At 46.4% G+C, this 14,799-nt stretch overlaps 1 protein-coding gene across 1 annotated transcript; it reads left to right on the top strand.

The window, feature by feature from the left end:
* Positions 1–10,310: 10,310 nt before the first annotated feature.
* Positions 10,311–12,665, top strand: LOC127051311 (disintegrin and metalloproteinase domain-containing protein 20-like). The gene has a single exon (XM_050953505.1). It carries the CDS (start codon positions 10,311–10,313, stop codon positions 12,576–12,578), a length of 2,268 nt encoding a protein of 755 aa, XP_050809462.1. The 3' UTR covers positions 12,579–12,665.
* Positions 12,666–14,799: the final 2,134 nt, after the last annotated feature.

Here is a 14,799-nt window from a genome sequence, read left to right as displayed (position 1 = left end):
ATAATGGAGAATACTTAGGATCATATGACACTGTCTTGGCCCATTTGATTTTGTCTGGTAAGCTAAGGTTTTAATATTCAATATGTTAGAATATGTATGGAAATATTGTTGATATATCTATAGATATAAAATTGGCATGTTGATATATATGGGTAGTAGTTGGACCAAATTCATTGCTAGCTTAACTCCATTCAACCTGGGTTGAGTTTGGTCTGTTACACTTAATAACATCTCTTTTTTTTCTTTAACATATGGATATTTCAAACTAGCACGAGCTTCTAATTAAAATGATAAAACTAATGCTAAAGAGGAGAGAACAGGTTTATCTCAGCATCCTGCTGAGAAGTGCTGACCATCTTCAACTCTTCTCTGAAACCAGTGGGAAATCAGTACTCAACACTGCACAGAAGCAAATCATGAACATTACCACAAACTGGGCAAGCTAGCTGTGATTATGCACCAAGATTGTCCACCATTTAATTAAAACGATGGGAACAAATTTGAAAGACAGAAGAGGGAGGCACTGTATATGTAGAATAGATGATGGCGTGGCAGTGTCACAGGTTTGGGTAGACTGTATTATGGCTTCTGGCAATAAAGTCTAATAGCACAGTAAGCCCTCGTGTTCTATTTAGACTTTATATTTTTGTCCTTCCCCCATCTTCCTTTCCCATTTTTCCCACTTCAAAATACATTAGTTACTATGGAAACAATATAATCAGTATGTGTGGAGCTTACTGACAACCACAAGCTCAGAATACAGTTCATTTTATATCAAGGTTTGGAATATAGATTGTGGATATTAATGGAGTTTGATTTTTCCTGCCTCTGTGTGGTATAAATAAATGTATATTCTATCTCCTATCTAGATTTATCACATTCCTCCTTTATTTACCTATTTGGTTTGGGTCTACTATAGACAGATTGCTCCTGGCAGCTTTTGAATCCCATCATATAATGTAAATTTCTGTATTGTATTAATGTAAACAAATTACAGTAAATTTTTAAGGTTTTTATATTCATTGCCAGCGCCCAAAGATGGTGAGGTTATGCTTTGGCTTGAAAACTGTACTGTAACATATAATGGTCCAGTAAAAGCCATCCTGTAATACTGGGGAGTTGCTCTATGAATGACTTGCCTGCAGCAATATAAATAAGTTAGGATGAGGGCTGGTATAGCTGTTAAGCTACTGTGGGCTTGCTTGATCTCCGTGGAAAGACGGCCCTCTTAATGAAAACAAAATTAACGGGCAAGAGTGTGTCAGTTTTCATCATGGCTAAAGGTTAAAACCAAGGTACCTCAAGATTCCATACTACGTATCATTGATTAATGATCTGGAAGGGGGGTTAGTAGTGAGGTACCAGAATCTGCAGATGACACAAGGTTATTTGTTAGGACCAGAGGGGATTATGAGGAACTTCAGAGAAACCTAATCAAGCTGAGTGTATTGCCCATACACTGGTAAATGAAGTTCAGTGTTGATAAATACAAATAAAGCACATTGGAGGGGGGGAACTAACTCAGACACATAGCAAGGATCTAAATTAACTATCAACTGAGAAAAGGAAGCTGGGCATCACTGTAGACAGCCTAATGTACAGCTGCAGTCAAAAAAGATGTTCAGCTGCATAAGGAATGGGATAGAGAACAATACTGAAAAATCATAATGCTATCATATAAATTATGTGCCTCATCTGGAATAGCATATGCAGTACTGGTCACCCTCTGAAAAAGGATATTGTAAACGCAGAGGGAGCTCAAAGAAGAGAAATGAGAATGATGAGGGGCCTGGAAAAACTCTCATATGAAGTGACATTAAAAACATCAGGATTGTTTACCTTAGAAAGCAGATAAATAAGAAGGGACTTGACAAAAGTATATAAAATGATGACTGGAATAGTGAAGATAAATCAGAAGCTTCTGTTCTTGGTCTTATAACACAAGAACAAAATGACAATAAAAGCAGTCACATTCAAAATGAATTATTTAACCTCATGCTTCAGGGTTTAAGCTGATCTCTAATGTAGAGATCCAGCAAAAACCTAAAGGTAGGGGGATCGGGGAGGCAGGCAGACTACCCCACATTTGCCTACCATGCGGTTCTTATAACTTCCTCTGAAGTATCTGGTACTGGCCACTTTTAAAAGGATACCAGACTAGAAGGAAATCTGGTCCAATCAAGTATGGTAATTCCTATGTCAGTTTAATAACTAAAGGCACTTGCTACCTGTGTGACATGTTCTCCCATAATAGTATTTGCAGTCCCATTTACCCAAGGAACAAAGCACATGGTGGAACCCTAAGTTAAATCTGAGTGGCATAACAGCTGCTTTTATCCTGTATTTTCTTCTTCCTAGCCACACTTGGCTGCCATTCTGCTCTTTTACTTCTGGGTAAGAGTGAGATGTATGTAGCCACTTTGAAAGATATGACATGCGGGAGTACTAATACTGTAATAGTATTTCCAACCTTTTCACTTGCCTTGGAGTACTCCTTCAGTGACCCGTCCAAGCTCACGCCTGGAGGGAGTGGGCAGCCTAATTTACAGTGCCAGCATCTAAGCTCCTGCAGGGCCAATTAATGATTTTAATGTACAAGCGTGGTAATACCAGGAGTTAGATTACATGCTCTTTTTGTGAAAATGGTCCCTTCTTAAGAATGTTCACAGTCTGACAAAAGTGTACTTTATATTAAAGCAGAAGAGAGATTCCATTTCCACCAGTGAGAGCTTTCATTTCTTAGGCAATGACTTCCAGTAATCCAGAAGCCAGGTTTACTTGTCAAGCAAGATTCTAATGAAATCTTTTCAAACTTTACTACTCTCGTTCAAGTTATCCCCCCAAAATTATTTTATCAACCAAATTGGCTTTTGATATGAACTTTCTCAAGTGACATCAGATAGAGCAGTTAAACTTCAAGTAATGCACTTTGAAATAACTATGTGGCATAGTCTCTGTTCTTTTGTCTGTAATAATATTTTTAGTATGAGATTCTAAAGTTTCTCTCTATATAGTATTTATAACGTACCTATCAGTGGGGTGTTTAAGTACCAAAATGTGAGATCCTTGAGACTGCATTCAATATTTCTAATGCCACGAAGTGTTGGAGAAATGAGCAAGTAGCTCCAGAATTTGTGTTGTGAGTCACCGTGTGTGTGTGCATGAAAGATGAGAGAGCTATATAGCGGATCCATGATCCCTGTTTGTGTCCACTGTGCTCTTAGATAATGACAATTCAGATTTAAGATTAGCTTTCCAAATCTTTCTTGGCACAATGGTTATTTTGGAAGCTAAGCAATATGAAACTGAAGGCTAGAGTATTTAACTGAGAGTCTGAAGATCAGTTTGTCTTATTGAATATATCATATAATGGGGGAAATCCTCTTCACAGACACTACTGTGATAAGGCTAATGGATTCTGAGATGCAGCTGAAATAAAAATTGATGTAATCTTATTCACAAATTAATGGGGGCTTCATATTTTTCTTTTCCCAAACACTTCTAGGAATCCTCTAGGAGCCGCTATTTCCTCTTCATCACCCTCACATACAACACATCTTAGGCCTGGTCTACACTACGCATTTAAACTGATTTTAGCAGCGTTAAACTGATTTAAGGCTGCACCCGTCCACACAACAAGGCCCTTTATATCGATATAAAGCGCTCTTTAAACCGGTTTCTGTACTCCTCCCCGACGAGAGGCGTAGCGCTGAAATCCGTATTACCATATTGGATTAGGGTTAGTGTGGCCGCAAATCGACAGTATTGGCCTCCGGGCGGTATCCCACAGTGCACCATTGTGACCGCTCTGGACAGCAATCTGAACTCGGATGCACTGGCCAGGTAGACAGGAAAAGCCCTGCGAACTTTTGAATTTCATTTCCTGTTTGCCCAGCGTAGAGCTCTGATCAGCACGGGTGGCGATGCAGTCCCAAATCCAAAAAGAGCTCCAGCATGGACCGTGCGGGAGATACTGGATCTGATCGCTGTATGGGGAAACAAATCTGTTCTATCAGCGCTCCGTTACAGAAGACGAAATGCCAAAGCATTTGAAAAAAAGCTCCAGGCTATGATACAGAGTCCACAGCACAGTGCTGTGTGACAAGCGTAACGGAAAGCCAAAGCATCAAATGGATGCTAATCGAGGGAGGGAGGGAGTACTGAGGACTCCAGCTATCCCACAGTCCCCAGCAGTCTCCGAAAAGTATTTGCATTCCTGGCTGAGCTCCCAATGCCTGTAGGGTCAAACACATTGTCCGGGGTGGTTCAGGGTATAGCTCGTTAATTTACCCCCCTCCACCCCCCCCCCCCGGTGAAAGAAAAGGGGAAAAAATTGTTTCTTGACTTTTTTCAATGTCACCCTATGTCTACTGCATGCTGCTGGTAGACACGATGCTGCGGCAGTGAACAGCAGTATCCTCTTCCCTCCCCTCCCCGGTGGCAGACGGTACAGTGCAGTAGGACTAGTAGCCGTCCTTGTCATCATCCTGTGAGTGCTCCTGGCTGGCCTCAGGTGAGGTCGGCCAGGGGCGCCTGGGTAAAAATAGGAATGGCTCCCGGTCATTCCCAGTAGATGGTACAGAACGGCTGATAACCGTCTTCATCATAGCAAATGGGGGCTGAGTTCCATCAGCCGCCTCCCTTTCATGTGTAAAGAAAAGATTCTGTACTGCCTGGACTATCATAGCAGCGGGATGCTGGGCTCCTCTCCCCCACACTGCTTAATGTCCTGCCTGGACTATCATAGCAGCTGGAGGCTGCCTCCTCCTCATTTTATTTCTTTAACAAGTCAGTGTTTCTTATTCCTGCATCTTCATTACTTCATCACACAAATGGGGGGACACTGCAATGGTAGCCCAGGATGGTTGGGGGAGCAGGGAAGCAATGGGTGGGGTTGTTGCAGGAGCACCCCTAGAATGGCATGTAGCTCATCATTTCTGCAGGATCTGACATGGAGCAGCTGTGCTCTCTGGTTCTCTGGTACACTGGTTCTCTAGTACACTTGCCCCATATTCTAGGTAGGACTGACTCTATTTTTAGATACCATAAAGGAGGGATTGACTCGGGGAGTCATTCCCATTTTCGTCTTTGCGCCCCCGGCCGACCTCAGCCGGGGCACCCATGACAGCAGCAGATGGTACAGAACGACTGATAACCATCATCTCATCGCCAATTTACAATGGCGCAGCAGACAGTACAGAACAACTAATAACCGTCTCTGCTATCTTGCAATGGCAAATGAATGCTACTGTGTAGCGCTGCAGTACCGCGTCTGTTAGCAACATCCAGTACACATACGGTGACAGTAAAAGAAAGCTGAACGAGCTCCATGGTTGCCGTGCTATGGCATCTCCCAGGGCAATCCAGGGAAAAAGGGCGCGAAATGATTGCTGTTGCTTTCACGGAGGAAGGAATGAGTGACGACATTTACCCAGAATCACCCGCGACACTGTTTTTGCACCATCATGCATTGGGGTCTCAACTCAGAATTCCAATGGGCGGGGGAGACTGCAGGAACTATGGGATAGCTACGGGATAACTACCCACAGTGCAACGCTCCAGAAATCAACGCTAGCCTCAGACCATGGACGCACACCGCCGAATTAATGTGCTTAGTGTGGCCGTGTGCACTCGACTGTATACAATCTGTTTTACAAAACCGGTTTATGTAAAATCGGAATAATCCTGTAGTGCAGACATACCCTTAGCAACCTTCCCTGCCAGGCAAGGAAACCTGGGAGCCCACTGCCTCCACAGCCCGTTAGCTGTCAAATCAGGGTGCTTGACACCAGATGTAAGCTCCCTCTCTTTCTTCCCCCAAACAAACAGCCCCAGGAAAAGTACATTTGTGTCTCTGCTTCTCACATTGATCACTACTGGAGAGCCAGATCTACAAAAACAGTTGCAAAGAATCCTGTGGCACCTTATAGACTAACAGACGTTCTGGAGCATGAGCTTTCGTGGGTGAATACCCACTTCCTCAGATGCATGTAATGGCCATTACATGTATGCATTACATGTATGCCATTACATGCAATGTAAAGCCATTACATGCATCTGAGGAAGTGGGTATTCACCCACGAAAGCTCATGCTCCAAAACGTCTGTTAGTCTATAAGGTGCCACAGGATTCTTTGCTGCTTTTACAGATCCAGACTAACACGGCTACCCTCTGATACTTGACAAAAACAGTTGTTAACCCTATTTCCAGGCACACAGATTCCCCATTAAATGAAACAGTTGAAGGGTAATATGCAAAAGCATGGTTTCCAATATTTGCAGGGAAAACAGAAGAAGTTTACCTCCTGCCACCCAAAACTGAAATACAAGTGGATGAATAGTTTTGGGAGGACAGAATGAAATATAATCAGTTTTGGTATTAAAATAAAAAAGTGAGCCTTCCCTAAATAGACAGTTGGTGTCTGAACAAGAACTTTGATGTGATATTGCCTCATTGTTCTTCATATATATAGATTTATATTTCCTTAGGAGCATATTCTACACACATGCTTTCCTTCCAGTACCCCACATAAGAGCTTTTCTTGATATGGTATGGCATCAAGGTAGGGTAAGGGTAAAATTATTTTGCTGCCTATGGAAACATTTATAAATAGACTTCACAGTAAAACTGCTGCTCCATTCCATCTACTGAACTTATCATGATGTGGCTGACAGACGTGGCTTAAAGGGGAAATGTGTGGGTTTTTTTAATTCTCTCTAACTTGAAGTCTTTAAATATATGATTTGAGGACTTCAGTAACTCAGCCAGAGGTTAGGGGTCTATTTCAGGAGTGGATGGGTGAGGTTCTGTGGCCTGTAAAGTATAGGAGGTCAGACTAGCTCCCTTCTAATCTTAAAGTCTATGAGTCTGTAATAGAAACACAATTATGTAATCTCTTTGATATGACCTTGATTTAGGGTGACCAGACAGCAAATGTGAAAAATCGGGAAGGGGATGGGGGGTAATAGGAACCTATACAAGAAAAAGACCCAAAAATTGGGACATCTGGTCACCCTACCTTGATTTACTGTAAATGCTCAGCACAGTAACATCATGAATTATTAGTCTCCTACACACGTATCAATACCAAACATTTAATCAGCTATGAGTTCAACAGCTGAACTAATCTCTTGCGTTATATGTAGGCTTGCATGTCAAAGTGAGGCAGAAAGCAATCAGTAACATTTTCAGGTCATGCATCCCACCAATTTGGCAGAGGGCTTTAGCAGGGACTACTCCTGAGGGGATTTTGCATCACTGCACGTGCGCAGACTTCACGTACCCTGTGGATTTCTTTGCTTTCCTGCAGAAAAATGACTTCTGGTGGGGAAGCAAAGGAAAAGGCACAAGAGCAGTCATGCACCGATCCCTGGCAGCGCAGGCAGGTTTGTCTGGACACCCGGAGCAGCTCATAGAGATGCTGTGGCACAGAGGCTGGGTAGTTATGTATGAGAGAGAAAGAGAGACATTCTGTTCCTCTCGCTTGCTATTGCAGCACACTTTGCATGGAGAGGACTATGGGGTGTTTCTGAGGAGGTAAGCATGGGGTAAGTTCTGTTCCCCTCAGAGCAGAATGTAGCAGCCTGCCTGCTTAGTGAATTGTTCCCATTGTCTTTGTGAATTCCCCTAGGAGTATAGAACAGGTATAGAAGTTTTAAGGCTCCTTTACATTGCCAGAGTGGCATAAAGGACAATATGGCCTTATAAATGCTTATGGTGCTTTAGTGATTAGAACTGGTTTAAATTTTGGACTGAATAAAATTTCTATGAAAAGGTGCTCCATGAACTATTTGCTACTGACCTTTCTGGAGATGGTCAGTAGCCAATATAAATTGTGAGTTTGATCCCCCAGCCCTTACTTGCTCTTCAGTTGCCTATGATGTAACACTGAGCATATGGCTGAATATATTTGTTGACTAATAACCAGAAAAAAAGGGTCAAACCTAGCTACATTATTATTAGTCAAGAGGGTTTGGGGATTTCCTCCAGTGCTCCCTACTCGCAGTCGCCATCCATGATATTGTAGTTTTCAATTATTTTGGTAATTTATTTAACCAGAGTAATTATATTGCATTATTTTGACAAATAAAATATATAGAATAGTGCAGAATTTTAAAATATTTTGTGTGGAATTTTTAATGTTTTGGTACAGAATTGCCCCAGGAGTAAGGGACTCTTTGATAAACTAATGCGAGGCTTCACCTAGCAGAAAGATGAATTTAAAAAGAGTACTAGAGATATTGCCCTTCAGTCTAGGTTATATAATAGCACTTTGCTATTACAGTTGCTGTGACCTGAGTTATATTTACTCCAGAATACATAATCTGACCTAATTTTCAATTCTGATGTACAAAAGGGGTAGCAGTGGAACAGCAATAAAGGTACTGGAACCTCAGTAGAAGTGTGGAAAGCCTGGCCCCTGCTCCTCCTCTCCCCGTGAGACCTTGTCCAAGCCAAAAGTCCGAGCCGGGCAGTTGTAGGAGCCCCCCAGGGAACCCAGGCTATTGTGGGGAGTCCTGAACCCTCCACCTTCACTATGGGGGTACCAGAGTCCCCAAAAGTAGCCCACAGCCCATATCACTCCCCCCCGCCATTGGGGTGAGGATGAGGGCTAAGGCCTACCTCAGCCGCGCCCCCCTCCACACACTTTCTAATTGCTGGTAACTGAACCCCCAGGGCCCCACCTCTTCCCACAAAGCCTCACCCTTGTTCCACCTCTTCCCTCTCAGCCCCACCTCCTTCTCCGCCTCTTCCTCCCAAGGCCCTGTCTACATCGCTGGGTCCTCTCCACCTACCCTACAGTGATTATATGTCCCGTTTTCACTGGGACAGTCCCTTTTTTAAACCCTATCCCGGCCGTCCCAACTTTTTTGGTAAAAGTGAGCATTTGTCCTATTTTGCTTTTGCCAACTAACCATCAGTTGGCAAGAGCAAACTGGACAAATGCATAGTTTTGCCAAAAAAGTGGGGTATGACCCCTAGCAAGGCATGGAGGAACATGCTGGGATGAGGGGCAATGGGCAACGCCAGCCCTGCGCGGGAGGGAGGGCTTGGGAGAGTGCCTTGGGCTGGCACTGCATGTGGGTGGTGCTGAGGCCATGCCACCGGGAGTACTGCCGCCCAGAGCACCAAGGCTGGGAGCACTACCACCTGGTGCACCGGGGCTGGCTGTGCCGCCCAACCACACGAAGCACCAAGGGCTGGGAGCACTGCTGCCTGGCACATCGGGGTTGGCCATGCCACCTGACTGCCTGGAGCTTTGGGGGCCGGGAGCGCTGCCATCCGGAGCACCGGGGCTGGCCACACCGCCCAGAGTACTGGGACTGGGGCCTCACCCCCGGCCGCCTGGTGCTGAGTGCCGCGGTGGGGATGCTCTGGGCTCCTGCATGGGAGGGAAGAAGGGGGGGCAGATGGGCAGAAGGGTGGGGCCAGGGGCTAGCCTCCCCCAACGGCCAGGTTACCGGCTGCCCATAGATACATATATGAAGATATTGGTGAATTGCGGAAGCATCCATATGTATATGGTGTAGCCATTGTGCCCAATTAACGCCTGGTTTAAAACAACTGTCCATTCTGGAGTTGCACTAGGGATTAATTTAGTCCACTAGGTTTAATACATGGTGGGCGTGCTGCTGCATCCCCTGGCTTGAAGTGGTTTCCACTACATGCCAGGTTCACAGATTGGTTCAATGGCTCTCAGCACCACCACTATACAAATTGTTCCAGCACCCCTGCTAGGTTTGTCAGTATCCTCTTTTTTCTTTAGCCTGGGGGTGTCCTGTGTTGTCAAGAGCATCCTCAAGCCCAGGACTGAGCTGCTGTGCAGGGTGAGCCCACTTGTGTCTGCTGGAATTGGCGGTTGTTATTTAAAGGCTATTTTATGGGGGGAGGGCATGCTATTTTTCAAACGCCAAATAGATCCAGCCCCACCAGTGTGCAGGATGCCCGCCCCTGGCGGTGGGAGCTGGCTGAGGGGTGGGAGGGGCGCTGAGGGGCAGAGCCAAGGGGGAGAAGCAGGCTTTGACGCCTGTGCTAGCAGGGGCTATTGATGAAGGCGGGGCCAAAGCCCAGACAGATGACAACTGGGTGGGGGCAGGGGCGTGGCTGGCCCCGCCCCCTCCCCCGTGCTTTGCCCTCCCCGCGCTCCTGCCCCCCAGCTTCAACCGACGCCCGCCTGCTCCTCAACGGGCACAAGGGGGCTCGCGCGAAGGGGCGTGGCCAGCCCCACAGCCACTTCCCTGGCGAGGCGGGGCCGCAGCCGCGGTTTCATCCCCGCGGCCCGAGGGAGGCACTGCCCGGGGAGCGGTGCGATGGGGACGGGCGTCCCCTGGCTGGTGCTGCTGGGCTTGGGGAGCCTTGCGGGCGGCGCGGGCGGCTCGGCCCCGGGCGGCGGGCGCTCCTACGCCGTGATCGTGCCGCGGCTGCTGGCGCCCCGCGCCGGGCAGGACCCGCGGGAGGTCTCCTACCTGCTGGAGGTGGAGGGGCGGGGCCGCGTCGTGCACCTGAGGCAGAAACGGCTCTTCGTGCCCGAGCACTTCGCCCTCTTCACCTACCGGCCGGGCGGGGCCCTCCAGCGGGACCAGCCCTTCGTGCGCCGCGACTGCTTCTACCAGGGCTACGTGCAGGGCAGCCCCGCCTCGCTGGCCGCCCTCAGCACCTGCTCGGGCGGGCTCCGCGGCATGCTGCGCACGGCGCAGGGCAGCTACGAAATCGAGCCCGTGCCGGACTCCGCCACCTTCCAGCACGTGCTGTACCGGGTGGAGGAGGAGGCCGCCGGCCTGCGGTGCGGCTTGACCGACCAGGAGCTGCAGCGCCAGGCAGCCTTGATCCCTGGCTTAAGGGGCCTGTTGGCCAGGCAGGCGCCTGAGCGGCTCTGGTGGACACATACCCGCTACCTGGAAGTCGTCTTCGTGGTGGAGAATGAACGATTCGTCCAGTCAGGCAGAAACGAAACCAACGTCCTGCAGCAATTGCTAGACATAGTCAATATAGGAGACTCGATGTACGATCCCCTGGGGGTGCGGTTGTTTATAGTGGGGCTGGAGATCTGGACACAAAACAACCTTATCCCAATTAGTGATACCATAAATGCGCTGCTTGGCACTTTTAACAACTGGAGGAAAAGGGAACTGTATCCACGGCTGCCCCATGATGCAGGTCACTTAGTCACGTATAAAGGGTTTGGTGTTACCCTTGGATTAGCATTTATAGGAACAGTGTGTTCTCATCATTGGGGATCAGCTGTTCTTTCTTTCAGGGCTGAGGGATTGTACTCATTTTCCATTGTTTTTACTCATGAGTTGGGCCATAACCTCGGCATGAGCCATGATGGTGTTTATTGTAAATGTAAGCGCAGTAAGTGCATCATGGCTGCATACCACAGCATCACTGATCTGTTCAGTAACTGCAGCTATAACGAATATTTCAATTTAATAACTACTGAGGCACGGTGTCTGCTTGAGCCTCCAGCACCGGAGAAAGTTTATACACTCAAGTACTGTGGCAACAAGGTCGTGGAAAGTGGAGAGCAGTGTGACTGTGGCTCAAAATTTAATTGTGAAAAGGATCCTTGTTGCCAACCCAATTGTACATTGAGCACAGGTGCAGCTTGTGCTTTTGGAGAATGCTGTGAAGACTGTCAGATACTTCCAGCGGGAAAACTATGTAGAAAAAGTACTGATGAGTGTGACCTTCCTGAATATTGCAATGGGACTTCAGAGTGGTGCCAGAAAGATGTATATGTGCAAGATGGAGCCCCATGCCAGAACAATGCCTACTGCTATCGTGGAAACTGCTCTAGCCATGATCAACAGTGCAAAATGATTTTTGGTAAACAAGCAAAGGTTGCTCCATTAGTTTGTTTCAGAGAATTGAATACTCAAGGTGACCGGTTTGGCAATTGTGGTCTTAATAGTGATCCTAAATATAAGAAATGTCAAGTAGAAGATACCTTATGTGGTAGGGTCCAATGTGAAAACATGAAAATAATACCATCTTTGGAGAACCATAGTACCATACTTCAAACTCCAGTTGATGATAACTGGTGCTGGGGTACAGACTATCATCATGGGATGGATATAGCTGATATTGGAGCAGTGAGAGATGGCACATCTTGTGGTCCTGAAAAGATTTGTGTTAACACGAGTTGTGTCAGTGTGTCACTCCTGAATTATGACTGTAATATAACAAAGTGCCATAATAGAGGAATATGCAACAGTCATAAAAACTGTCATTGTAATTATGGCTGGGCACCTCCAGATTGTCAACATAAAGGATATGGAGGGAGCACTGACAGTGGACCACCTCCACCTGTGAAGGCCCTCTGGGGAGGTGCTATTGGAATACCAATATTCCTTGCTGCTGCTGCTGCTGCTGCTGTTCTTGGGATTGGGCTTTGTGTATATTATAAAACTGCACTAATGGGATGGCTTAGAACATCAGTGACCAGATTCCACCCAACACAGCAAGCAGATACTTCTGGTGGTGGAAAGGAAGTTCCCAGTTGCTCACATGAGACAACTGCTACTGTGTCAAAACCTGTGGTAGAGTCCATGGAGAAAGCATGGGATTTTCTGTAACATTAAATAAAGTGTAAACAATATATTTACCTCTTAAGAATAAATTCAGTCTTAAGCATTGATATAGCCTTTTACAATTGTGTCTTGAAGAACTTGGTCTCTGCCTAAACTCAGGGAGTTAGGAAAATATTAGGAGTATCTATATAGCCCCTTTCATCTCAGTGCTCTAGAAACAAACACAGAATGCCTTGTGCGGTAGGAGAGTATCCCCATTTTACTGATAGGTAAACAGATACAGTGTGGTAATTTGTGCAAAGTTACTCTTTAAGAGGAGGAAATGTTTTGAACACTTCCACATGCAACAAAAGATTCAAATAAAAATGTTCTTGCCATTTTATGTTCATTCACTGAAGTGACTCACTGAGACTTGGGTGGGAAGCAGGCCTTCCAGTCAGATGCAGTTGTTTATGGAGAGGAGAAGGGACCATAAATCCTAACCAGAAGCAGATGTGCAGAAGGAGGAAGACCATGACTCTAACCAAGGGCAGTATATTTTTTTTAAGGTTGGGTTGCCAGCACTCTGCAACAGGAAGTTTTTCACTTCATGGAATTGGAGAGACCTAACTTCCCTGTTCACAGCTGATAAACTTCTGAATGTTTGGAACTGATCAGCAATTTAGTTGATATCAAGCTCAACATTTCACAAAAATATCCTTTTTTGGGAACATTCCAATACCTTTTGTGTGTGGCTGGGTCAGAAGCATTGGGTCCCTTATTTTCAATGGGATTAATTTAATGAGCATGCAAAAGTATAAATGAGAGCAGAATTTGGTTCAAAGTCCTTGTCCCATAGGGTCTTTTAATAGTGAGGCCTGATCCCGTAAACTCGCCACACGTGGAACTCTCACTGGATTTAACAGTGTTCTATCTACATAAGTGTAACTTTAGCGCCCTCGTGGCCAAGACGGAGTCTGCTCTGTAGGCAGCTCTGGCCAAGAGAAGGCGCGTGCAGGAATGCAGCAGGAGAAATCTCTTCCACCCCAAGGGCACCTGTTCCAACCCCCCCAGAGTGAACACACCCACCCACAGGAAAAGTACAGGGGATATAACAAAGGGAGATATTTATTTACAGAGGGATGAGAGAAGTAATACAACAAGAGGAGATATAAGGGGAGCAGTAAAACAGGGCTGCATCCAAACCAAGGCCCCACCAGCCCAGTGGTAGCACAGTCTGGAAGGGCAGACACCGAGCAATGTGTCTGCACTCAGAGTTCAGGAGTCTTGAGCAAAGTTCCAGTCCAGTGGTGAGTCTTGGGTGCTCCTGGTCATCTTCAGCGCCAGTGAACGCTCCCCAGCAAACCCCTCTGGTGCCCTCTTCTGCCGCTCTCTGCAAAGCCACACTGAGCGACCACCTCCCCACTTACCTATCTAGCAACCTCCCTCCTTCCCAATGCAGAGTCACATGCCCCAGTACTCAGCCCCACGCAGCTCTGGGCAGCCGGGATGCTGGGTCCAGCTCCGGCCTGTCCTCGGGCAATTCCTGCCTGGCACTGTGCTCCTCCTGGCTCCCATCCTGGGGTGTCCCCGATTGGGCCTGTCCTCCTCAGGCCTCAGGCAGGTTCTCCCTGCTTCCTTTTGCAGGGCCTGCCCCTCTCCCCTGGAGCTCCAGCGCTGCCCCCTGGAATTTCCCTCCTTTTTTCTTACTCTGCCCCTCCCCCCAGGAAAAAGATTTAAAGGGGCCATGCTCTCTAAACCCCAAAGGGGTTACACTAGTATCTACAGGGGCCCCTTCACTACGTTATCAGCTTCCCACCCCTAAATAATAAATGTATCCTCAACACTGTGGTGGGGTAAATGACCTGTTTTTTTAAAAGTGCAGAATACCAAGTGTCATAAGAACCAATGGAAGCTACAGGGTACTAAGCACTTTTGAAAATCAGGCCACTTATTTAGGTACTTTAATATGCACATACGGGTGTACATTTAGGCAGCCTTTTTGGAAAATTTTGGTCCTACTCTACATTTACTTGCTTAGGGTTGACGCTCTTTTGTCATGAAAAGCTCAAATACAATCCCCTTTTGGTCTTGTGAACACTAAAATATTTCCAACTAATATCAGGGCCTGTTGTAGTAAGTACTGCACATACATATAGGAAAAGACAGTCCCTGCTCTAAAGAGCTTATCACTGAATAAGCAAGGCAGACGAGGTGGGAGAAAGGAATTATTACCATCATCCCCATTTTGCTGAGGCACAGAGAGATTAAGTGACTTTTCCAGTCA

This window comes from Gopherus flavomarginatus, chromosome 5 (genome assembly GCF_025201925.1).
Source record: "Gopherus flavomarginatus isolate rGopFla2 chromosome 5, rGopFla2.mat.asm, whole genome shotgun sequence".
Classification (NCBI taxonomy): Eukaryota; Metazoa; Chordata; order Testudines; family Testudinidae; genus Gopherus; species Gopherus flavomarginatus.
The sequence above is the reverse complement of the archived record's forward strand: the minus strand, read 5'-3'. Positions and strand labels throughout refer to the sequence as shown.